The 26,427-nt window shown below is 42.0% G+C and overlaps 1 protein-coding gene and 1 long non-coding RNA gene across 8 annotated transcripts in view; one reads left to right on the top strand and one right to left on the bottom strand.

Annotated features, from left to right (window-relative positions):
* macf1a (microtubule actin crosslinking factor 1a) overlaps window positions 1–26,427 on the top strand; it is a 233,585-nt gene that overhangs the window by 63,102 nt on the left and 144,056 nt on the right. The window contains exon 1 of one of the 7 annotated variants that reach the window (XM_056400188.1): window positions 6,005–6,074. The exons of the other annotated variants lie outside the window; for them this stretch is intronic. Coding sequence (XP_056256163.1) covers window positions 6,020–6,074 — 55 coding nt within the window. The 5' untranslated portion in view covers window positions 6,005–6,019. Of the gene's footprint in view, window positions 1–6,004; window positions 6,075–26,427 lie in introns of those variants that run through there. 7 annotated transcript variants of the gene reach the window in all.
* LOC130184276 (uncharacterized) lies at window positions 22,346–24,656 on the bottom strand. Its single transcript, XR_008829953.1, has 2 exons — window positions 23,888–24,656; window positions 22,346–22,639 (listed from the first exon to the last, which is right to left on the bottom strand). It is a non-coding gene; the product is annotated as an uncharacterized LOC130184276 (long non-coding RNA).

Here is a 26,427-nt window from a genome sequence, read left to right as displayed (position 1 = left end):
TCATGTCCTGTGCTCTTATTGTTGTGCTCAACACATTAAGAATGAAATGTGTCTCAAATCTAAAATCTGTGACATAACAAGGAACTGATGTTGTGCAGCAGCAGAAGAGTGGGGACACTTGCTGTGCAGCGCACCATGAGACCCTGAATATTAATGACACACTAACAGCTACTTTCATGGCACTGTTTCATAAGAACCTCGCTAACTGGATTCAAAATGGGTTTGAATGTTAGAGAAGTAGATGTGAGGGATTCACAGCGACACCCGGGAGCACGAGGAAGAGACGAGCACACGCTACAAAATACAATAAATACAAACTAAAATGTACAAGGATCCCACATTCCTCTTCCAGTCATATACTACGCTAAATCTACACAATATGAGCACACTTCACAGACACAGAGAATTCAGATCAGATACTTTACACTGTGTACAATGTCTTTCGTCCGTCAGTTCTACTTTACTGAACTCATTATTCTTCCTTGTTGCCATTTTATCAATAATATCTGTCAATAATTATATCAAATATACCTGCAGGGTTCATTGGCTTTATTTTTGTTTTTAGAAAAGTTTTAAATTCATTTCTAGTCCTGATTTTAAAGCCCTGGATGAACTTTAGTTTTCCTGAAGCGTCATGTAACTGTAGCTTCGTTTTGTGCTCCCTCTCTCACGGCTGCAGTGGGTTTTTTTTCCTGTCATTTCTCATCAGTGTTGAAATGTCCTCCTCCTGTTCACTGTACTGTCTGTGCTCCAGCTGACCTACATGCATCTGCTGAAATCTGTTTCTCTTTTCTCCTCCCCTCCCCCCTCCTCCATTCTTTGAGAAGATGAGATATATAGAGCCAGAGAGCCACTGGCCACAGCTCTGGAGAGAATCACACTCTCCTCACATCCTCACCTTCTGACCGACCTATTGTTTCTCTCTCCTCCATTTCAAGTTCAGTTTGTCACTTTCTCTCTCTCTCTCTCTCTCTCTCTCTCTCTCTCTCGTGACAGTGCTTTGAACAGAGCCGACCAACTCTCTTCTCTGAGGTTTCTCTGATGCATGAGACTTTGTTTCACTCGTGTGTCTCTGTAAACCCTCGACTGTCTGAGGACCTCAAGTTATCTCACCTCCTCTGACGCATCACACTGTCCACACAACGTCTTCCTCTCTGCCTCCTCTTCTCTCACACCCAGCAACTTTCCAGACGTGGCCCTTTTTCATTACAGGAGATCTAACTTTTAAACTTCACTTCCCCCCAGAGAGGCAATTTGTGTTGTTATGAAACGCACGAAAAGATGTGAGGCGCTGATGTCCGTCCTCCTGCTGCAGTTTCTCTAGATTTAGACGAAAAGAAAAGGAGAAACTCAGGAGAGTGCCACTGCGTTTTTCTCTTTTCTCCATGTATGGGCAGGATGACGATGCCTCTGGTGAAGCCAGGAGCCGCTGGCATCATTACACCAATAATAAACTGACTAAGGAACGTCCTCAGGGCTGTTAGGGTTTTCTTACAAAGGTTGCAACAGGTGCTTTGAAACATTTGAATCTTTTAAGTAGTGTATGGATAAAAACAGGAAAGAACATGAACTTTTTTCATTCATCTTGATGGTTTGTGACGAATTTATCAGAAGGGATGAACTTAACCCGAATAACTGACACTCACCCACTTTCACCATTTTTTTTATCTATTAAAATGTCAGTAAATTGTGACAGTTAAGACCCAAAGTGCTGAACATTCAACAAGAAAACGGTCTTTTGAGGGGACAGATGAAGACGAGTGGCTGATATTGGTTATGTGATTATCACTGACTGGCTCATCACTCACTTACCTTCATATTTACCTTTCGCATTAGTAGTTATCAGCACTGGAAAGTGTTTTTGATCAATCTGGCTGTTTGGATAAAACATATATGCATATTATCTGATCAACCTTATTCGAACAGAGGAGCCGAAAAAGAACCATTTTGTTCCAGTTACTGTCAGATACTGATCGCAGCAACCACAGATTGTTTTACTTACTTACTAAAAATATGAGGAATACAAAAAAAACAATGTAGAAAATCAACATGTTTTACTTACTTCTGGTTTCTCCTCAGCTGCTGAAACAGAAACTGCTTGGCGTTTCAGATCATGTGTATCACACATAGAAGCACATATATGCTGAAACACCAAATATATTTACTTGCATACACTTTCAGTATCAAATGGACTAAAGCAGGGAAACATAAATGACCTCACACAAAACCATCGGTTTCAGTTCAGGGGCTGTAATAGGCCTTAAAGTCCAGATCCTGATCCTCCACTCCTTTGAATCCTCCTATAGCAGGAAGTGGTGGAAGCTTGATGAAGTGTCGGCCAGTAGCTTTTGTTTCATTACTTTACTGATGCACACATACACGTGTGCTCAATGCTCCCTGTGTGTTTTTATCGAAGGTGAAACAGATGAAGTCAAAGCTGACCGCTAACCAGCAGCTAACCAACTTGTCTTTTTCTTTCTTCTCTTCCATGTCGCTGCTGCTGCCGTTCTCGTCGTTGACGTTTTCCAACAAAGGTAAATACATCAGTTTCTCCATCTACCTTCTCTATGTTCCTCTCTGCTGAAACTTCAGACTGTGTGACCTCATGGTGCTGAAGCTCATCTTTCCCAGCTGCTGTCGTTGTTCCCTTTTTCTGAGGGTTTTTCCTTTTATTTAGTGGCCAGAGTTTTTAGAGAGTTTCTGTTCTCTTAAGTCAAGTTCATGGAGGAGATTAGCTGCAGTTATGTTTTGCCTGTCTAGATGTGTGTGTTCCTGTTGCTCTGTCAGATATTTCCCAGTGTACCTTCCCTGTGTTTTGGTTGTGTTGTTTTAGAGTTAAACGTTAACACCTCTGCACCAGTTTACAGTGTGTTGCCAGGCCCTGGGCTTTTTTTAATCCCCAGGAACGAGTGTAAAAGGTGGAAAAACACACCAGCGACTGGCTGCTGTCCTGTCGCTATGGTGACCAGTCACACCACCGCCTCCTCTGGCCCGGTGTGTGACGATGTGCTGAGGAAAAAGTGTGTGTGAATAAGTGTTTCTCTGTGTGTGCGCGGTGTGTTGCCTTTGATGCAGCGGGCTGCTGTTGACAGGGTCATGTGAAAGAGAAGACTCCCAGGGGAGCGTTCAGGATCGCTGAGCAGTCTTCAACATCTTCTGTCAGGATTTCTTAACTTAAAAGAGTTGTTGAATAGGGAGTTGGCTTTGAACCCGCGTCGCTGCTTTGTCTGCGCAGGATTTTTAGAGATGTGTGTGTGGAAGATGTTTTCATACAGAGGAGCAGCTTTTTCATTTCTCTGCACGAAAGACAGACGTTAAATGCATATATGTTTTATCATTATCACTTTTCCTGGCCCAGGAGGAAACAGCAAAGACATTCAGTTTCATCTTTTGAATTATTTTCTTCAAAAGAGAATTGGCATGTCATCCTCGTAACTATTGAATTGAATTCTGAGAAGATCATAGTGTTGATCTATAATAATACTAATACTCCAATACTGTTGATTTATTTGGTGTTGTGGCCATTTTACCATACTCCAAATCCTGGGCCCCTTAGTCTGCAGAGCTGTTCTTAATTTGACTCGTGTTTCACTGAATGAATCCAAGCGTACCATGAACACCCAGTGTACTCACACTCAGGCAGGAAAACTTGAACGAGGGTTTATTTCCATGTACCAGCGTCACAGCAGGTGATTCAGTTTTTACATCTCAGCCTGGTCCAATACCGACTTCATGTTCTATATTCTATATAACACTCAATCCGTCACATTTAGCACGGCCAAAAATTTCCAACTCCACTGATGTACTCACCTGTGATAAATAACATTGTATGGTTGTCCACTTTACCACAGTAACAGAAAAACAAGTGTAACTTTAGCAAAACGCACCATTTAGCATACACATGAACTATTATACAGACTTTGATACATTTGGAATCTAGATAATATGTCCTAACAGCATATTTTACCAAATATTATCAATTGGCTCTTAGATTTACATTTTTTTGATTCATCATTTAGTTTATAAAAAGTTCTTACTGAGTCTGACTGGAACATCCGAAACACAGACTGATCATTTAAACACCCGCTGTCAGTTTTTCATCCGCTAACCAGCAAATGTGTCATGATAAAGGACAGCTTTTGTATTATTCAACATGATTCAGTAGTTGGTGACTGTTGTAGCCTATTTCCTGCTGTGCCAGTTTCTGTTTCGTGAAAAACGCGCCTCAGACCAAAACCACCATCCTGGACTGAAGATAAAATGTCGCCTGATGTGACCTTGAAGATTAGTCTGTCTTCATCACTGCATTCCTCTTATAAATACACTTATTACTGACATTCAATGCCACTGCTTTTCTTCCACTGTTCATACTCAACATTTCTTACAAGTGGTCCTGAAGTGCAGGAAGCCTTCAGAGGTATTTGGAGTAAACCTGTTGGTTGCTATGGCGCTACACCTCATCTGGCCTAATCAACCCTTTTTTCTGTGTGTGTGTGTGTGTGTGTGTGTGTGTGTGTGTGTGTGTGTGTGGTGTGTGTGTGTGTGTGTGTGTGTGTGTGTGTGTGTGTCAGTCATTGTACATGCCTCTCTCTCTGTTAGATGTTAAAAACCAGGTAATTATTACCATGGTGTGTTTACCTTTTGATGAGAGGACAGAGCTGATAACATACAGACAGAGGAGTGAAGACTTGGCAAACTTTAATGTAATATTTGATGGTGACCAGAAAGTCCTGGAGTGATTAGATGAATTACTCATCACCCTCTTGATTGAAAGTTTATCATCAGCTGATTTTGATAATTGATTTTCTAGGTGAAAATGTGAAACGTTTTCTGGCCACAGCTTCTGAAGTGTGAGAATTAGCTGCTGTTGTATCTTCTACATCATGATGAATCGAGCATGCTGAAGTTTCACACTGCTGGTCTCACAGTGAAGTGATTTAAAAACATCACCTTGGCCTGAAGTTTATTTTATTTTCTGACATTAATAGATGACTCAATCAGTTGTTTTTTTTCCTCTGGAGAGTTTAATAGCTGTTGTATACAATCTATGTTATCGGACACTTTGCACGGACGTCAGACTCTCCAGTTAACTTCCAGTAGTAAACTGAAGACGAGAGGTGTTCTGTCGGCTAAAATATTGACATGTCGAGGAACATGTATGAAATGATAGAGAGACAGGGAGAGAGAGAGAGAGAGGAAGGCTGTGTAGTGAAATTATAAAACAAGAGGAAAGTGGGTGTTGGGGAGCCGTCCTCTCTGTAATCTGCTGCAGTATGTTGATCCAGCAGGCAGCTGAAAGTCACACACACACACACACACACACACACACACACACACATAAAGGACACAATGTGAAGCCGGTTGAATGACAAATGTGACAGTCAAACATTCATACATAAACTCCAGCGCCAACATACCATGCTGCTTTAAAAAAAAAAGAAAGAAGCACAGCTGAGCAACTGAGTAATAAAAACACGCCTCCTTCTTTTTTTCAGTTTTCCTTCTCACTCACACACACACATACACACAAACACACACACACACACACTCGATGTAGAGGCAAGTGAAACACATGTTTCTGGCTCTGGAAGTGACATCACCCACCCTTGTGGTCAAAGTCCAGTTCCTCTATCCGGCTTAGAGCGAACACACTGCCACACTCTGCTAGAGCTCCTGTAACCAGCGACACACACACTCTGTAAGGCGACGACAAGACCGGTGGTGGAAGAAGAAGAAGAAGAAGAAAAGAAGCGAGTGAGAGATGAGGGATTAACTGCTCGTTTAAAGGATGGCTCTTCTTTGACAGCTTGGATCCAGCGGGTTGCACAGATTAACTGCAGCCTCCACACTCTCTCCCTCCTTCCCCCGTCTTTACTCATTTACCTTTCTGTTTGCGCTCACCTTTTCTCACCTACATTCATTTTCTTGACCACAGTTTCCCTTTCCTCTACATTTCTTTTTTTATTTATTCGTCTGCCCCCCCCCCCCTCTCCTTCTCTCTTTTCTCTGGGAGGGAGGGATGAGCTCCACGGCTGCTTACAGGCAGTTCCTCCAGGGTCTTGAGGAGAAAAGAGGTTGGTGCCCCCTTCAACCTTCTCACCTGTCGTATTAAACCTGTCATGTAAAAATCTACAAGTAAACACTTTTATGCTGCCAAGGACTCATTGAGCTTTAGAGGCTATCATGTGTTATAGTGATCTACTGGGACCAGGATCTTATCTCTTGTTATCTCTGTTTGGCGGAATCAGGTGTGATATCAGCGGAGTGAAGTGTTGCACGTGTGGATTAATCACCAATGCTGAGAATCAGCGTAAACTAAACTATGGGCTGGACTCTTAAAAGATGTCATGCGTGTTTTTCAGTGATCCTTATAGGATGATATAGTACAGTATGTTGTAAGCTTGAGTCCAGAGATGATGTTCAGTTTTGCTCAGTTTGTTTGGAGGCTGGAACAGTTGGCTTAAATCTCAGGGTTGAACATTGAGTTGGAAATGCTCACACTCACAGAATGAGACGTTCAGGTTCCTAATCTTCTGTGTGTGACATGTACGAAAAGCTTAAAGTTGAAGGTGATGAGTTCGTCTTCTATTGTTTGTTTTTTCTTTTTCATGGCTCACGTTAAGGTCAGCTTCACGTACAGTACATGCGCGTCTGTGTGTGTTGACCTACTCAGCTGCTGCATGGTGGGCAGATAAGATGTGGGTCAGTAGAAGGACGAACGGCTCCCTCCTTTCATAACCGCTAACACAGATGTGTGCTATCACCCTGGGGGTCTTGGTGAACATTTATCTGCTGGCCTTCAGCTCTTAATTAGCTTCAGAAGCTAATTTTCAAGTGCTGCTGATAGTTTATGTTAGCGCTGGCTGTGGCGTCAAGGTGCCAGACGTCTCTGTACTTTTTGTCATCACTGACACATGATCCTAGAAGGTGCTGGCGAGAAGTCAGACATGTGTGTGAAACACACACTCACACAGAGGAGAAAGGACTACAGCAGGATGGCTTGTTGAAGTGTCAGGTGACGTGCAGGAGGCGGCAGGGATGCTTCGCTTCAGCAGCTGTTATCACAACAGTTAGCTGAGCATAGCATATACCAGGCGGTCTCTGGCAGGAGTCACGTTCTTCTCAAAATATTTCTTTTCTTCATACTTCAGATATGTTGTATGGTTTTTCCTACTGGCACAAAGATCAGGTTATTTTTTATTTACCACAGTTGTTCATATATTTGACTGTTAAAGCAACATTAAGTCAAATGACCCTCAGTTAAAATGTGTAGGCTTCTTGTGACAGAGAAAGTATATGTGTGTGTATGTATGTGTGTGTGTGAGTTTGCGCAGAAAGACTTTAAAACAAGAGTTAAACCATAGAGATGTATGTGAGATCAGGGCTGAACTGCTGTGATGATGATGTCAGAGTGATACAATAGGATTTAAATTCAGTACAGATCTGTTTAACATCTCATAGCCTGGAGTAAAAGTTATAATCAAAAGCCTATTCATCTACTCATACAGTGGTAGTGGAGAGTGGAGACAGTTTATACATGGTTGAATTTGAGAGCTCATCACACTTCACAGACCACAGTGTGTGTGAGCCGTTTGCTCCAAGTTGAGGATTTAGTTCTGGGTGAAACCTTTCAGATTCTGTGAACTCTGTGTTTTCTCTCTCAACACTTTGGTCTGCGTCTTTCTATAGATGGACAGTTACTGTGTCCACAGCTGGAATGTGACTCGTGTCAGTGACCGAGGCATTTTATTTTGAAAAGAAAAAGGAAGTTGCCTGTGTCTGAACTCATGTAGAACACCTGCTTTCTAACAACAGTTACACCTTGTGGTTTCCTTTGTTGCCCTGTCTGTTTCTTCTCCCATCGTCTGTTGGCCTGCGAAGGGAAGGCACACACTCATTAGTTAACATGCAGCTAATTGTGGTGGAGCTCTTTGAGCACATAATGTGGCAAGATAATTAGAATCAATTTGATGAGGGAACACAGTGCACAGGTCTATATCATGGCACACTGCCCACCTCCTTGATGGATGTGAAGAACACTCAGAAATCTGTCTCCAGACCTGATCTCAAGACTGCATTCAAATTTAAACGCCGACCCCCTCCTCTGTCTTTTATCTTGTAGTTTGTCCATGGTCATGGCCGCACCTGCTACTTGTGGTTTGGTGATATAATGTGGCACAGAACTACCCCCCCTCTCAACAGCTGCTCTGTCTGAGGCTTTACAGCAGTAGATGTCAGGCTGGGTTAGAATCACCTACAATCTCCTTTAACCCCTTCAATTACAGTTGATGTTAAACTCTTTAACCACTGTTAAAGCCAGTGGGAAAACGCAATCATCACAAATGTAATTAATTTATCCAGCATTGGATAAAATGAGCTTAAAAAAAAACGGGCAAATGGTTTTTGTGAATTAAAGAATCACCCAAGGATGTAGTGGAACCTGAAAACCAACTTTAATTCATTGTCTTGTTTGTTTGTTCAGCGGGCTTCGATTTAGATTTTAGTGTTGTAGAGTCATCTCAAGGAGAAGATGAAGTTTTTGGATGAACAACTCCCAGACTGGAGTTATGAGGCACCCACACATTTTTAACTAAAACAAGAAAGAGAGATCATATTACCCCGGTTTTTAAAACTCTTCATGGTTTGGGACCGGCTCACTCTGTCGATTCTCTGTCGTTTTGCAATTGATCTTCTACAGTCCGGATTTTAAATACAGAATTTAATTTAGATTTCCTTTGTGTACAATTACACACACAAAAATGTTATTACTATGCTCCAAAACTATGGGAACCCCTGCCAGGAGCTATAAGAACTGCTGAAAACCATCATCAAAATCATCTGCTGTCTTTCTAAAGTCGATTTTCATTGTCCTTCTATTCGCCCGTATTCTATTGCACTTTGATATTGAATTGTAAAGCACTTGGAGCTGCATCTCTTGTATGAAAAGTGCTCTATTAATAAAGATTATTATTATTATTATTATTATTATTATTATTATTGTTAATACTGAAACTGAAAACATTCCTTTTTAGCCGTGTTTTCCAGTAGTCTGGTTTGCTGGTCTTAATTTACCCTTTTATTTTACTTTTATTACTTTTATTGGTTTAATGTCTTATTTTTATTGGACTATTTATTTTTTTATTTGTAACTACTTTTTAATAGTTTTATTTTACACACCTGTTTACTGATTGGTTTTTAGTCTTAATTATTTTATTTTTTTAACGGTTTTTAATTCATGCTTATCATTTATATGTTTTTAATTTGTGTGTAAAGTTTTATCTTTACACATTCGGTGGTTACAGCTCCCTTGTAAACTCGTGCTTTGCGCAGCAGGTTTTACTTGCTAATAACAAATTTACACAAATGTTTTCCAGTTGAAGGTGTAGATATACAGTTAACTGTGGTATTGTTCTGCTGTTTGGCTCATGGTGTAAAGAGTTGGCCGTGTCTTTGTCTGACCACCGTGGGGCTTCATCCCCTCTGCCATCTGTCTCCACTCACATCTCCTCGTCCACACTCCACCTCAGTGAGGAGCGCAGGAACGTGTTTTTCATGTACTTCAGCTGGCCGCCCATTGTGTGTTTAACTGCTGTCACCTGCCACAGGAGACTGATGGTGCAGTGGATAGCTGTGTGGCAGAGAAACAGAAGGTGTGTGTGTGTGTGTGTGTGTGTGTGTGAGGTCCGAGGAGTTTGGTCATGATTTGTTTAAGGCGGAGTAGCTGAAGGCTTCTATTCTTATCTCGCTCTCTTTACCTGTTGGCTGGGGTCACATGACCTGAGCTGCAGCCTCACATGCTAGATTCATGCTGTGCTATGGGCTACGTTGTTTTCCTGTGTGTGTGCTTCAGTTCTCCATAGGGGCTCCTCTCTGTTTCTGTGTACCTGTGTGTTTGCGTGTCAGACCTGACCTGTGTCAATGCCCTCAGTGCTACAGCAGGAGAGCGAGTTCACGTCCATAAACCGAAGTTCAAAGTTCTCAACAATGAAATACAAATTCACATTACACACTTAAACTAAGACTGATTAATCATTTAATTAGAGTTTCACTGTTTACAGCTTCTCAAATATGAGATGATTCTGTTTCATATCAATGCAAATGGATCAAACACAATATTTCAACTCTTAATCTTGGACTCTTGAAACGTTTTTTTAAAGGATGTTTGTTCACAGTTGTGTAATATTTAATACCAAGTGATTAATCAAACAATTGTAACTTCCTCAAACACAGTCTTGTCATTCATTTTCCAGCTACTGACCGTCTGACGGTCAGTAGCTGTTCTATTCTTTGACTTCATGAATGGAGAAGATGGGGTGTGTGCGTGTGTGCGTGTGTGCATGTGTGCGTACGTGTGTGTGTGTGTGTGTGTGTGCGCGTGGGTGGGTGCGTGCGTGCGTGCGTGCGTGCGTGCGTGTGTGCGTGCTTGTGTGCGTGTGTGTGTGTGTGTGTGACTGTGACTCAGCCATTAAGGAGGTGTGTTTGCTAATTATTTGTGTGTTTCCTTGCAACTCAGTGTTTCTGTAGCTGTTAATAGCCACTGTGACAACACCCAGCCTTGAGTCATCCTGCCTTCCTTTCTTCATAGATTGACATGTTGAAGGAACCTTAAACGCAGAACATATTTTTATTGCAAGAGTCTTGTATTGTAGTAGAAAGTTAAGGCCCTGATTTTAGCAGTGTTGGTTATTCCTTCCTCTTTTGTTGCTATTTTGGTAAATTCCAGCCATAGTCTGGTTTAAGCTGATTGGTTACAGGCTGTATTTTCTTGTAAGAATGTAACTCAGTTCAGCCAAGAGGTTCAGGTCACCAAAACACTATCTGGCAAGAGCAGGAGGTGTTGGAGTCCAACCTAGAGTTTTTCTCCTGCCATGGGGAGGAGATGGTAGTGGACCAAACCCTCAGCCATTATTACAGTCACATACAGGAGGCCTTTGTCTCACTGCGGCCGCTCCCAGGCAGAGAGAGGGGTAAAAGCAATAAGCCGCCATGTGTGTGGCTCACTTCATCATAATCCAGTCATATGAATGGTTTTTGACTTTGGTGTAAACCTAACATTAACTCCATTGTTGTCTCTGCTGTCATGAGTTTGTCTTTTGCCGACATAGTTGTTTTTGAATTGGATTAACTTGGACTGAAGGGATAAACGTGCGGATTAGAAATACCTTTTTTCTTTTTCCTCGGTGCAAAACGTCTGAAGGTTTTGAAAACATGTTTTAAATGGAGGTGTGATGTGATTATGTGGATGATGTCTGAGTGTGATCACACTGAGGTGGTGCTATGCTACAAGACCTCCCTTTAGTGAGGGGGAGGTGCCGGCTAATGTGTGTGTTTGTAGGGAGGGGACAGGGTTTGTCATGTCGGACATCAGGTTGCTGCAAAGCGTGTAAGGTGATCAGCTTGTTTGGATGAGACGAGGCGGGAAAGTGGGACAGCTGGCTGATGAGCAAATGTGTGTTTGGAGACGATCGAAAAGAACACAGCAGGTAGGTGAAGGCGGTGTGTGAGAAGGTGAATGAGTGTGTGCGTGTTCGGCGTGTGTGTGTGTGTGTGTGTGTGTGTGTGTCTGGGCAGTTAATTTGGGTCACTTAGCCTTGACTTGTCATTGCCCACCGAAGTTTTAATCCACCAGGCTTTAACCCCACTGAGTGAAAATCCTTGATAATAAACCAGCACTGTTACGCAACGAGACGAGGCTCCACACACCTTCAAACATCACATACTCATACTTATCACCAGTACTCCTGTTTACAGTTAATATACAGCTGCAATAATTAGCTGATTAATCAACAGATTTCAACAGAAAATTAATCGGCAACTGTTTTGATAATCAATTAAAAAAATGGTGTTTGCTGTTTCTTAGATGTGAGGATTTAAGACGCTGAACAGTACACAGCTCAACACACACACCACACACACCTCTCTTCACCTCGTCCTCCGAGTCCAGCCGTCTTAACCTCACATGGACTGACTGCATATTTCATCCGAGACGTAAACGATTCTGTTTCTTTCATCCTCCAGAATTAGCCGTCAGCGTTACTGTTGATCCATCTCTCCTTCATTTTTTGAGTTCCAGCGTTTGAATCCAGAGCGAAACCACAAGACCCTAAATAGACATAAAACACTCAGATCTGACTGCTCTCACCATCTGAATGAACCCGGTGGTTTGTGTGGAGACTCTGTTGGCTGCACAGCACATATTTTATCTGGAGTAATTTATGCAGGAAAAACATTATCTTGACTTTAATGCCTCAATTACTATTAATGGCTTAACCAGACTCAGGAGGTGAAACCTGTGTACGAGGCAAGGCTCCAAAATACCCCCAAATAACTCCCAAGAATATCTGAGTCAGCTTTTTAAAACCATCAGTCTCCAGTCTAGAAGCTGGAGACAAGCATTCTGGTATTTAGTTTTTGTGGTTGGGCACAATGAATGGAAGCCAAAGTGTCTTTAATGCTCTTTTTTTATTGATCATTAGGTAATCAGGTTGCATGTTTGAATCAATGTGTGCTTAATGTTTGAAAACTGAGCTGGAATTTAGTGTTTTTTTATTTTTCCAAATCTCAATGAAAGAGTTGGACCACAAAACCTAATGTTGAATTATAGTAACTAAAATACTAGAATCATTGTTGCCTGAAGCGACATTTGCTTTTACCAAACGCAAGAGGCACTGAGCTCTGAAGTGACGTCATCTTACTCACACTAGTTTACAAAGAAAACCTGAGAAATCAAAGCTTTAATAAAATGAATCCCGACCCGCTCGCACCTCATTCCACCTCGACTCTAAAGGCTCGTTAATATAGATAAGTGGTTGTGACTGGAGCTGAAAACACAGTGTTACTTAGTAAACCAGCAGAAGCTTTACATTGTTTTGTGTCACGAGCACACGAGCCACCCGTCTGAACTTCAAAAGCTTGTTGATCAGGTTGCATAAATGTCTGGAGGTTGTTTGTTTCCATGTTAATGTGAGAGCAGGTGCCAGGTTTAAGCAGAGGAAGAGGTGGTTTATCAGCCAAACAGGTGAATATCAGACATATCCCATAACTGTTCGGACAGTGCACCATGAACAACTTTCATCCAAAACACCACCTTCACCTCTGTAGCAGTCCTTTACCACAACGTTACAACATGACCTCGATCTCAGTTTGGCTGACCCAGATTTAAGAAGGTGGAGTCGTTAGAACAGACAGCATAATTAACTCATCAACTTCACTTTCTCACATCCTCAGAAAACTCAGTTTGTGTCTAACATCTGAGAACTGGCCTGACCTGATGCAGCACTGAGTGTTGTTATGTTATTATCATATTTAAGGTCACATCCATTATATCTGACCTCACCATCAAACGTTGTGACAAATGACACGATCACATGGAGAAATCAGGCCGATCCGTTCCAGCACTAAAAACACAGCTGCACTATTTAATGTGAATCGGTGCAATAGAAGCAGCAATAATATATTCAGTCACGCAGTAATATTCATTATACAGGAGCGTATTGCTGGCTCCATATTTCAGTAGATGAGACCAGAGTGGATAATAAGTCAGAATGGATGTAGCCATTCATGCTAATAGTATCATTTTTTTATGTGGGGATGAATGAAGTTATTGGAATGATAAGAGGAGGAGGAGTGTGGGGTTTGTGTTCCAGTGTGTGAAGAGGGTTGTGAGGGACAAATATGACAAAAGGAGGAGATTATAAAAGCCCGAAAATATTTCAGCTCCAGCCACATTTTAAAAAAGCACTCTATGCATCACAGTCATGCTGGCACTTCATTTTGTATTTAATTTTTTCTATTTATTTATTTTTCTTTTCTATGTGTGTGTCCTCATCTCAGTATGTTGTCCTTTATGTTTTTTGGCTGTGGTCATTACTGTTTTCATATTATTTATTTATATTGTGAAAACAAACTATTAAAACTAAAAAAAAAAAAATCTTAAAAAAATAATCTTAAAAACAGAAACATTTTAACCCCAATCACAACCTTGTGTCCTCTCAGATCCCAAACTTATATTCTTCTAAACCATTAAAACCACACATGAAACATAAACTGAAGACCACAGAAACCTTAGTTTTTTTTTAACTGCCCAACATTGAAAATGACTTGAAAGTACAAACATGAAACGTTGAACATGAGATTTCAGGCATGATTAGCTGTTGTTTGTGCTGGGATGTGTTAATACCGCTTGTACACTTCTGCTTTACTTGATTTAATATTTGCTGTAGAAGAAGAAGGAGGGGACAGGGGGATGTTTCTGTGCACATGTGAGGGCCAAGCATCCTGAAGCTGATAGATCTCATCTCAGTTTCTGCTGGTTGATGGATGATGTCTCCAACTTCTAGGTCACCACACACACACACACACACACACACACACACACAGTGTTCAGTAGCAGTCATCCAGATGTGCTGAGCATGATAAGCCTTCTGCTGCGTTTATCAGCATGAAGCCGGTTGGGTGTGGCCTCATGTCGCCTCTCCTGCAGAGCTGAGCTGAAACGTTTACTGCTGCCCATGTAGACCTGAGCTAGTATCTCTGGATAACGACCCCTCAGAGCCTCAGAGCCCCTCAGTGCTGCCGGTGGGGCTGTAGCGCCCCCCATAGGAGAGATGTATTGATTAGTTGTAGTATCAGTCCTCAGGTCAAAGGAAAGAAACACAACAATGTGTTTTTATATGATCTTAAATATCTGTCATTCTTCTGTGGCAGTGCAGCGTCTTTGAGTCTGTCACAGCAGACGTTGAGTGTTTTATTGCCTCCCTATGTGTCTATGAGGAACATTTTGTTAACACTTCATCAGCACCTCGCTCCCTGTCTTACACGCCGTATCCGTGTAGCGTTGACTCTCTAACCGCAGCCTTCTCCCTGCTCTGACGGGGCTATAATCACACAGCACAGCACATTTTGTGCATGTAATTACTGCGCGAGTGTGAGAGTGAGTTTGGCGTAGGCGAGGGAACAAAGCCGAGGTGACAAGGAGAGGAGGAGCGGACTGGAGGGAAATAAAGACGACGCTGAGGGAGATAAGTGGAGGGGATGTTGCCGTGTGGAGGAGGAATGGAGGGTGAAACAGCACAACAGCTGAAATGAGTTGCTACCTGTTGTCACTGTGCCTTTCAGCAAGACGTTGAACCTTCATGTCAAATGTTTCCAGTCTGAAGCTAATTGTCCCTGAGGCTGTAGCTTCATGTTTACCGTTGTTTACTTTATGTTTATCTACCATGCAACATCAGATTCCCAGAAAGAACGCCAATAAGCAGATTTCCCAAAATGTCAAACAGTTTGTTTAAACAAGCCAAGACAAGAGTTTTAGTTACACCCCTGAACTGGATCAACTGGCTCCTGTCAGTTTCCACCCAGTTTAAACTCATTTCATCTTCTTGTCATTTTCATGAAATTAATCAGCTTGATTTTGGTGGATGCAGACGGGATGTGAGAGAACAATGTACCTCAGTTTAGCGAGTGTTGAAATCCCCCTGAGCAGATCCATGGTAGGGAACTTAAAGGTCAAGGCACAGCGGAGAAAGATTCAAAATGTCACAGCACTTCAGCCTCAGTTCACTGTGTCACTTCTGAGTTTCAGGTCGTTTCCCCTCGTCCCTGCTGTCTGCTGTGGTCCAGAGTCTGCTTGTGTTGTGCCCGACCTCGGTCTCAGAATCACTTTCGTTCCACTGAAGGAGTGAAGATGATCTCAGCACCAGTCTTTAAATTCTTCTTCCCTGATTAGGATGTTCTCAGGAAACTTTGCTGGGCTCAGTTTTTTTGTTGGACAGTTATTTTGTTTACATACATTTAATTAATCATGTTGTTTCCCTGAATGAATGGAGTTTCGCTTTAATTGACATGGTGTCTCTTCAGTGATTGGCCCTTTGTCCTGGTTCACTCCTGAACACTGTCGCTTTTTCAACCTGCAAATTACTGCTCCCTTATCTGTTATTTGGCTCTCACATGACTGTTTATTGACATGGTTTGACCTGTGTGTGTGTGTGTGTGTGTGTGTGTGTGTGTGTGTGTTTGTGTGTGTGTGTGTGTGTGTCCTTCTCAGTCTGTTATGACTCCATGCAGAGTTTTCTGATATTCACTGCAGCTGTAGAATCAGAATGAACATGTTCTGTATAAAGAGCTTCATTTTTACAAATTAATATCTTTGATCCTTCACTTGAAAAACAGACTCTCAGTCAGTGAAGTGTTTGATAAGACTCACTTGAGCTCGTCAAAACAGTTTGTCACGTTAATGATTTATGACGTCTGGAGGTGGAAACGAGAGGCGGGAATAGATGAGGGGTTATATTTAGTCCAGGTCAGATCAGAAGGTCTGAGGGCCAGTTGAATTAGATAATGATGAGATGTTGTCTTTGTCCAGTCAGTGTGATGCAGGTGTGTTAAATGGAGTTTCCCCACAAGCTCTACAAAGAAAATAAGTCAGAACTTGACAGATTTAGGATCTTCCTTTAAATCATTCATCTTTGTGCTCTAAATTTAATTTAATTGACATGGACAAAGCATCGGAAAAGTAACATGCAACTATGCACAAGCACCAGATGCATTAAGTGTTTGTAGTGAAACATTAATTTCAAGCAATCTCTAATTGTTAAAGCGGTTGTTGGAGTTTATTGTAATGACACAATCAAGCAGACTGGGAAATCTTAAGCTCTCATATGATTCAGTTTAAATCATTTTGTTGTTGGAAGTCTGTCAGGTATGAAAATGTTTTAAATAAAGCCTTGAAATGAGGAAAAAATGGCTGTTAATTTAAGAAAACAATATATATTGAATGAATTTGCAATTGATTTTGACAATCTGAGTTATGCATTTATTGATTTGCATATTCTGAATTCCATTGTGTGCAGGTGTGTAGCTGTCAGCCACACACAGAGTGACAAACAGTCCCGAGGCTTTTAATTCCTGTGGTTTCTTTCTTTACTGGGTTTTATTTTGTTCGTCTCAGCTGCTCTCTCCTGCTGTTGCAGTGGGAGGGGCCTTCGTCTGCTCTGTTCTCCCACTTCCTGTTTACTTCCTGTTGTCCCCAGACTCTATCAGGGTCCTGCCGGCTCCTCTCCTTTATGAGCTCGCCTGGCTCCACTTCCTGGAGACGGGGGGCAGCGTGGGAAACGTAGTGTTATCTCAGTGTGATACGGAGCTGGCTGCTCTCAAGTCCATAATTTACTCAGTGTCAGATTTGAGAGAAATTATGGAGAGGAGATAGAGAGTGTGTGTGTGCGTGTGTGTGTGTGTGTGTGTGTGTCTAAGCAGGGAAGGAAAAATTGATGTGCCATGTTGCTCTTTCTTGGTCCCTGGAAGAATCTAAAACACGTCTGCCATCTTTGCTTTGGCTCTCAAGATTATTTCCAAGATAGAAACAGTTTGACTTAGATTTATTTTTGGAGCGTTTACAGTTGAAGAAACACACTGATGCTGAAGGGCGTCTTCAACACTGGAGATTTCCTCCTGTGTGTTTGTTTGGTCATAGACAAGCTCAGATCATCTGAACAGAGTTTACATATGCTGTGTGTTTAGGGTGGGGTATGGAGGAAGCCTTTGTTTGTTGCTGTGTTTGTGTGGATATAGGTAAATTAGGTGTTGGGACCATGTACATTTGTACTTTCTCTTCCTCTTTTTCTCATTTTAGCTTCATCAGTTGTTTGTTTTTCTCTGCACCACATGTGTTTCTCTCTAGCTTCATCTCACTTACTTGATTACTTGGCTGACCTGGACTGACTTTTTGCTCCCAGCCTCATCGAACTTCGATCTGTTCGTTTTTAAAAGGTGCTGTCTGTGTTTTATCGAAGGCTTTTTCTGCACTAGTTACATGATGTTGAAGCCCAGAGCGCAGAGCCACCAGTCAATAAACCCACTAACAGTATCTGCAGATAGAACATCAATACAGTCTGTCAGCGCTGTGTTTTAGCAGCCGTGTCACTGCTGTGAACACAAACTTCTTTACGTTAACAGACAGAAAAACAATCAACATCCAGCTGATATTAACAGTACTGCTGTCTTATTTCCTTAAAGGGAAATTCACACTTAAATCAATGTTTTATTGTCTCCTCCATCATTCCTATCAGTAATAAAAACATTACTCTCACCACGCTGAGTGAAAACCGAACAGTTATCCTTTGCAGTCATTACGAGTGTACTAAGTTTTGGTTTTAAGGCCCAATAAAATTGCTCAGGGGACCAGGCCAAAGAAAACAAGTGTCAGCTATTTTGATCATAAATTAATTATTGGTGATTTGAGCTTCTCAGAAATGAGGATTTGATTTATTTGTTGGTCACATGAGATGGTAAACTCAACATCTTCAAATAAAACAAGCTTTTGAGAAGCTCAAATCAGTGGATTTCCACCGTTTAATTGAATTTTCAGAATTCTTGTTGATTAATTTTCTGTCAGTCGACTTATTGATTAATCAAAAACCATTGTAGCTGTAGTCAGCTTGATTTCAACTTGTGTCATAGCTCAAGTTTCATGCAAATTTCTTGAATAAGTTTTGGTGTGACCTGTTTTATCGTAATCTATTATCATGACCAATATGATGAAAATAGACTGAAAATGAGTGTTTTTTTTATATTAACCTCCTTCCTCCTGGTCTTCTTATATCAACATATCTCTCCTCTTGCCTCCTGCTCTTTTCCTCCCTCACCTCCCAGCTCCACTCCTCCTCCCCCCACCCCCACCCCCCCACCCCCGCAGCTGGTTGTTACATAGTTCTGAACCAAACCCCAGGTTTCCTCAAAATGTTCGAATGCCAGTCTTGAACTCATCTCCCTCGAGCTCGTTAAAAGAGGATTACTGTCCCTGCCCGTAACAGGACTAAGTCTGAATGTACCTGACTTTCTAATGAACCTGTGCAATGTCGAGCAATTAATGCTGCCATTGATCACTTTGCACGTTGTTGTGCCAGTCGGGCACGATTCACATTCCTGCAGACTCCGGGCAAACAACATGTCCGTTCATTACCTGCTGTGCCACTTAGTGAAGAGAGAAGTTGTGTGTGTGTATGTGTGTGTGTGTGTGTGTAGGTGTGTGCGCATCATTACACAATCTTTGCAGAGAGGCAGAAAAGCATCACAAGGCCATTAGTTTGAGTGAGAGAGAAGCCTCTGTCTGTCTCTGATGGACGACCGCTCCTCCCCCCTCCTCTTGTCTGACGGTCAGTCTAGGTGGTCTCACTCACAATACTGCACTGTCTCTCCATTACACTCCGTCACACACATGAGCCTGAACTAACTCACTGACAGCTCCAGGGGCCCTTGAAACAGCCTGAATTACAAACACAACCTCACACCTGCCTGTGTACAACACACACAACTATAAAAACAAATACACACACACACACACACACACACACACACACACACACACACACACAATCAGAGCTTTCCCTGAGTTTTTCTTGTTCATGGACACATTTCATCAGCTGTTTTACCAACAAAAGCATTAAGACATGAGACAGAGTGGAAGTCAGACCTGGGTGCAGTTTCACAGAGACAGACTTTGAGTGTCTCAGATAAAACAAACATTCTGACTTCAGATAGACGTCCAAACTTAGTTCTTGACTATCTTAAGCCGGACTGTGGTACAATGAATTCTGGGTAAATTTAGACATTTTTCAATATAAAAAAACCCCTTGAAACCGCATCCAACCACTCAGCTCTGTTTATCCCAGAAGAAAATGTCTTTTGGAAGAATTCAACAGTTTTGAGGAAGTTTTACTTTGAAATTTCAGCGAAGAGTGAAACAATGAAAAGAAAAACCTGATTCCTCTAATATTTGTCCTTCCTCATCACTCTCTATAACTTTCTTAGCAAACAACATATTATGAGCCACGTTTTCCAGTTTTTTTGTTGTTGGGTGCTACTGCTCAGCGCAGGATTGTTACCATGGTAACATTGGTCTCAGGCCTAGGTTAGCCTGGGGGTTAGGTGTCTAATGTTTTTTGCTCAAAATGAGTCACTTTATTTTTGTGAAATGGTCTGACTAACATTAGACTGATCTGTGAGCAAAATTAAGACTGAACCAACGCCACAGACCGGTCTGATTTGTGAAAGCGGCCCCAGCTCAGTAAAACGTAGTCTTCATCAGGGGGAGTGCAACCTGTGACGTGGTACGTGTACGTCGTACCCTGAATGGAGAAATCGTGTGATCTTGAGATTTCAGGTTAAAATAAATAGAGGCCTCTGACGCTGAGACCTTCACCAGACTGAATGTAAATGTTGACGTCATGGCAGCGAGGACCTGCCGACGCCGCTGACAGCCTCATAATTACAGCTTTTTCAGAAGCTCGGGTCAAGTGGCCCAATAAAAGGCCAGAGGATGGGACGGTGGAGGGGGCTGGGGGTCCTAATTGAGAGGTGTCCATGGTAACGAGAACAGCTGGGGTTAAAATTAAGGGCCTGGTTACCGTGGTTATGTGTTAGGGTCCCCTGTATTTGTGTACACTCCTCACATTCTTTGCCCCTGCCCCTTTCATTCCCTCACTTTTTGTCTTTCTCCCTCGGCCTCGTCTTTTCCCATCCACTGACCTCATCGTCTGAGTGTTTTTCTTCTTCTTCATCTTCCTCTCTCTCACGACACTAAAGATATGGTGCTCTTTCTCCTCTGCTCTCACAAACATTCCTCCTCTCTTATTCACTTGCTGCTCTCTACATGTGTGGCAAAGCGAGGCACCAATGTAGTCGCAGGTTTGAGCTTCTTTGACAGAAAATGTCAAAATTTGACCGAAACATTTGACACAACAACTATTGAATGGATTGTCATGAAATGTAACTCTTCATGGTCCCCAGAGGAAGAAGACTACTGACTGTGGTCATCCCCTGACTCTCTCTCTCTAGTGCCACCATGAGTTTGAATTTTTTGGAACAAAAACTTGTACTGGCATTCATGGTCCCCAGAGGATGTATAACGAATTACTATGGTGATCCCGTCACTTTTAATCGCCTCCAAGTCAAAGTTTTAATTAGTTAATAATAATAAATAGCTGCAAAATAAATGACATTCCCATCAGCCGCAGCTGCACTTTGTGTTCAGTGCTAATGAGCAAATATTAACATGCTAACACATGAAACTAAGATGGTGAACGTGGTAAATATTAGTCCTGCTAAACAACAGCAACTTCTGAGTAACATGTTTTCAAATTTTGGAAATTCCACTTCTCTTTTTTCTTGTCTTGTCTTTGTTTCTGTTTCCCTGCTGCTCATGTTTATTATTCCTCTTTCTTTCACTTTCGCCTTTCTTCAGTTTTTTCTCATGTTTTTGTTCCTCTATGACTTTGATCCTTTATCTGTCCATATCTCACCCTCTTCAGCCTGTGCACTTGTGTATAACCCTCACCCTCCCTTTCTTCCATCATTGTTTTCTGGTTGCGTCACTAATTTATCTCAATTAGAAACAATTTTTCTTCTTCCCACTGATTCCTCCTCTGTTCTCTTTGTGTTTCTGTGCTTTTCTCTGCGTCCCTCCCTCTCTTGCTCATTAACCTGTGATTAACTAAGACCCTAAAACCAAAAGAGTTTGGATGAAGCTTCTCTTTTCTCACGGGGTCATAAATCTATCGCTCTTTCCTCCTCCCCCTCTCCCAAAGTCCGTCCCCTCCCTCCTTTCCCACCATCTATCCATGTGCTTCTTCTCTGTGTCGTCCTGGGTGACAACTCCTTTTCACTCCTCCTAGTTTTTCTTGTGTAACTTGGAAGTATCTGTGCGTGTGTTTGTTGTTTTTCTGGACCAGATTTCAGCAGCGATTGCAGGGTGATGACTGGAAAAGTGTGTCTATAAACTGTGATTGGATTACCTTAGTGACACGCTCACACTGAAGTCATCACACACACACACACACACACACACACACACGGGCACACGGGCACAAACATGATCCCTGGCCTTTACCCTGAGGGGGGCTTTGACCGGGCAGTTAACGCTCTACAGGTCAACACCACTGTTTTCATGCTGCTCCTGAGCCTGATGGTGCGACTCAGGGAGCGACAGGGACAGGTCAGAGGTCATGTGGGTTTCCTGCTTCCAGCCAGGCGCAGTGTCCTTATACTGCATGCAAACCAAACTAAACTCCATCACGTAACATCCATAATACAACAAATTAGCCATGATAATGTATGAGAGGCTCACCTCACCAGTACAACTACAGCGCTGATTTTTATTTTTGATGAGAAGATAAATACTCTCACTCCTCATATAACGTATACAATTATTATATATAATTATAATATTTTGTGCTGAAATGATTTCTTTCTCTTATAACCCAGATATCTTCTTGATATGATGATAAGATTGTCTATTTTTGGTGTGTGTCAGCGTGGCCTGGAGGGAATGGAGTGTAGATATTAACCACTCAAATCTTTGTTCTTTGCCTTTATTGTGCAGGGTGAGAGAGAGGACAGGGGTAATTGGGCTTTGTTTTCAGAAAACAAGAGCTTTGGCACAGAGTGTGTAGGCCCACAAACTTTTCCTGCTTTTCTCTCAGACATTTAGTTTTGCTATGCAGGAATTCAGGCCTCCAGAAAGTTGCTCTCTTGACATTTTGGACTCAGCAGCAGCAGTTTGACTCCCAGCGTTCAAACTTTTTCCTCATTTCTCTCTTGTGGCGTCATCTCGCTGCGTTGAAAGTCCCTTTCACTTCCTGAAACATAGCTAAACAGAAAATTGTTGGCAGGGTGAGAAGGAATGTAAATGTTAGTCCACATGTGTTTAATGAACACAGATTAGAGCTGTTGTCAGAGGAAGGAAGCGTTGCAGTGTCTGGGAAACTGTAGCTCTAAGCTGTCCTCAGGTCTGTCTCCAGATGACTCAGCTTCCCACTTTTCACCACTTGTTCTGACTCCAGCACCTCTGTGTTTGCTGCTTTTGTGTGTATTTGTGTGTGTCCTCAAGTCACCTCCTGCTAATCCATCCTTGTTAGTTTATCTGGGGGCCACACTCCTCTATCCTCTCCTGTTTCACCCTCCCCTCCTGTCCTCTAATCTCTTAATGGCATCGCGGGGTATCACTGTCTGACTGACTGACTGACTGACTGTCTGTCTGACTGTCTGTCTGTCTGTCTGTCTGTCTGTCTGTCTGAGGACTCCTGGCTCTCGTCCTGTCTGCTCTTGAGAGCGGGTGCAACGATACGCTTAGTTCTCCTGTCAAAACATAACTTAGTCAGCTGTCAGCAGTAATGGTTCATCCCACACTGAAAGACACCACAGCAGGGAACAGTGGACACTGTGCTCCCTGCCAGAAACTTACTCACTCACCATTTGCTCTGAATTGTGCTTTGGAAGTTGTAACAGAATACAGTACAGTATGACATGCAGTATGATTATGCAAAAAAAAAAAAAAAAAAAATTAAAAGTAGATATTCCAATTTTAGTTGGAGTGGTCATTCTAACATTTTCATTTTTACCAGAAAAAATATAAAAATGATGATGTGATTTTTGTTGGTCCTGTACCAAACAGACACTTTCCTTTACATCCGGAGAATATGATTTGTAGGTCGGCGTGTCTCTGTAGCACCACACGATGCACAATAATGTGACACATTTATCAAAACATTGCAGCTGCGGTGATTTGGATATTGCACTTTTGATTAACTGTGCAGCCCTACATTAAACGATGCCTTTAAGACATGCACCTCGTTATGTTTATGTAATGGCGGTTTTTCATGTTTTTCAAGACACAAGACATTACATAACATTTACTTTCTGTAAATGTTATGTAATGTCTAAAAAGATCCATAAACATTTACATAACCGCATATATATATATATACATATTATATATACATATATATAATACTGTATGTATATATAGATAGGCTATAAAAGTGTCACTGTGCAAATGCTCCAACCTGTCAAAGTACATAGCTTTGTAGGTAATTATCAGCTGTGTTTGTGTCTTTACCGGATGATATAATTTCCGCTGTTGAGTGAACTGTGTTGTCAGTGAAGCCTCGATCCGATCCAGTGATCGTGACGACCAGCTCCTTGCTGTGTAATTATCCATGCCTGCATATCTATCAGTCTGAAACTCATTGCTCTTGTCTGTTTGACCCAGCGATGCCAAATCCATTTGTCTGGATGGAGCTAAACTGTCTAAGTGGTTTCCTCACTATGTGCTCTTCTTCTGCTGAACATTAAACAACAGTTTGGGCTTATATTTGTTTTCCAAAGTTTCCCTGGTGGGACTTTTTGTTGTTCTGGTAACTTATAAAACCAGTGAATAAATGCAGACTGAACCAAAGTTAACAGACTGAATCACACAAAGTCCAGAGACAGAATAAACAACAGTTTCCTGGACCTGGATCCAAGAGAGAGACTAATCTTTGTTGTGGAGTTTTCAGCTGAATAAGAAAATCAATGCTGCCACACTGGAGCTGAACCGTGCCCTGCCGCTCTGTGTCTGGACCCAGGTCGCCCCCTAACTGCAGACTTTGATACTGCAGTGGAGATGATTGACTCAAAGTTTGGTTGCAATTCAACAGCTTCCCCTGCAGACTATACATCAACCATGTACCATAGTGCTGCCCACAGAATTACTCCTCCATCACTCTCACTGTTTCAAGATCTTAGAAAACATTTCACTGCGTGTACTTCTGTGGAAATATTTAATCAAAATATGTACAAGTATTTCTTCCTCTCATCTACATCCACCTTGTTCCACTTTCCCTGTATGTGCCGTGTTATGTCTGAAACCTCCTGGTACTTTTGTCTGAAAGGTTCATCCCCTGAACGGCAGGTTAGGACTCTGGCGGCCGGCTCGGTTTCCAGACAGGAAGTGTTTCTGCTGCGTTTCACCAGTGGAGGGGTCAGAGGTCACGCAGCTGCAGGGGAACAGTGTAGGAGGCTGGCAGGCAGCGATGATGTGTCACGGTCACACCACATGCAGCTGTGTGTCGACCATGAGATGTTTTATTCACATGTAAAAGCACAAGTACTGCAACTCTTTATCTCTCCAGCTGATTCAGAAGCAGGACTGAATGATTATTGAGGCATTATGATCGATAGGAAGAACATTTATCTCATTATATCTGGTAATGAATCTTATTCTCAACACTAAACTACCACAGTTCTGTTAGTGTCTGTTATGGTGAAAAAAATGTTGCAGACGGTCAGAGCAGCTGAAGGGATGAGAGACGGGGGGGGGGTCATTTTTATTGTAGCTATGTGAACATGAAAGTTCAAGGTTAGAGGATTCATCACTCCGATGCGGCCATTCTTTTCCTCATCCTGCTCTCACTGCTCATCCTCCCTCCTGCCCTTCATCAACATGATTTTTTCCTGTTTCCTCCTCCTGTTGGCATCGACCTCACATAGCTGGGATGCTGCGTCACTTCATGTCAAATAGGTTCTTAAATAAGGGTGCTGTTTGAAAGTTTTTGATTTCCATGCCGACACCAAAACAATACTTTTTTTGATACCTAACTTTAGTGAACCAAATAATTAATTCAACACTTCTTTTTTCTGTTAAACAAAATGATAACGGGGCTCACCTGGTAGAGTGCGTAGCACAAAGGCTTAGTCCTCACTGCAGCGGCCCAAGTTTGAGTCCGACCTCTGGCCCTTTGCTGCATGTCATTCCCTCCGTCTCTCTCGCTGACTTTCCTGCCTCTCTCTCACTGTCTCTATCCAAATAAAAGCAAAAAATGCCCAATAAAAACTTAAAAAAAAACAACTTAATGTTACAAATACATCCAAAATAATGATAAAATTACTAATTAAATCAGGAGTGAGGAATCAGTGATAGCTACTCTCTGTTTCATACAGACACATTGTGGCCCTGATATTAAAATGTTCTTAAAGGCTAGATGCTTATTTAATACAAAATTAATAATAATATCATTGAAAAATTCCACGTTACCATGAACTTTACCTTGGCCAACATTATTTTCGTTTGTCAATTTGGACAGAAATGTGCTCTCATGTCCTTCATCAGCGTCAGACATGCACTAGAACATGAATGAATATGAATTCATGATCATATACTGCACCCAGCTCTGCAGCATGTGTTAACATTGGTCTTTTGTGTGGTCGGCCCTGCAGTGTATTTCCATATGCAGATCAGTTTATAGCTCTGACAGCATGCATCTCTCAGTGTGTGAGGAGAGACATTTGTTTGTCACAGTGGAGTAATGTGCAGACAGGGGGCAGACATATACTGTACATACAGGTTGAGTTTATTTCTGCCCTTCACCAACATCTTCTCTCCTGCTCCCTGCTGTTGACAGGAGGCTGTTGGTGTGTCAGGGTCACCTTGCTGGGGTCCAGACTCTCTATGTAAAGGATGCTGACTGGGAGAACTGAGCTGTACTGGGGGAGGGAGGGACAGGCGTTACACACACAAGAGGAAACATACAAGTGAACAGAGGCATCCCATAGACAAGCACAGCGATATAAGAGTTTAATGGCTAAAAGCAGCAGATGATGGATTATATCATGGCAGTT

Source organism: Seriola aureovittata, chromosome 16 (genome assembly GCF_021018895.1).
Source record: "Seriola aureovittata isolate HTS-2021-v1 ecotype China chromosome 16, ASM2101889v1, whole genome shotgun sequence".
In the NCBI taxonomy this organism is placed as follows: domain Eukaryota; kingdom Metazoa; phylum Chordata; class Actinopteri; order Carangiformes; family Carangidae; genus Seriola; species Seriola aureovittata.
Note: the sequence above shows the minus strand (reverse complement) of the source record. Positions and strands in the feature narration are given on the sequence as shown.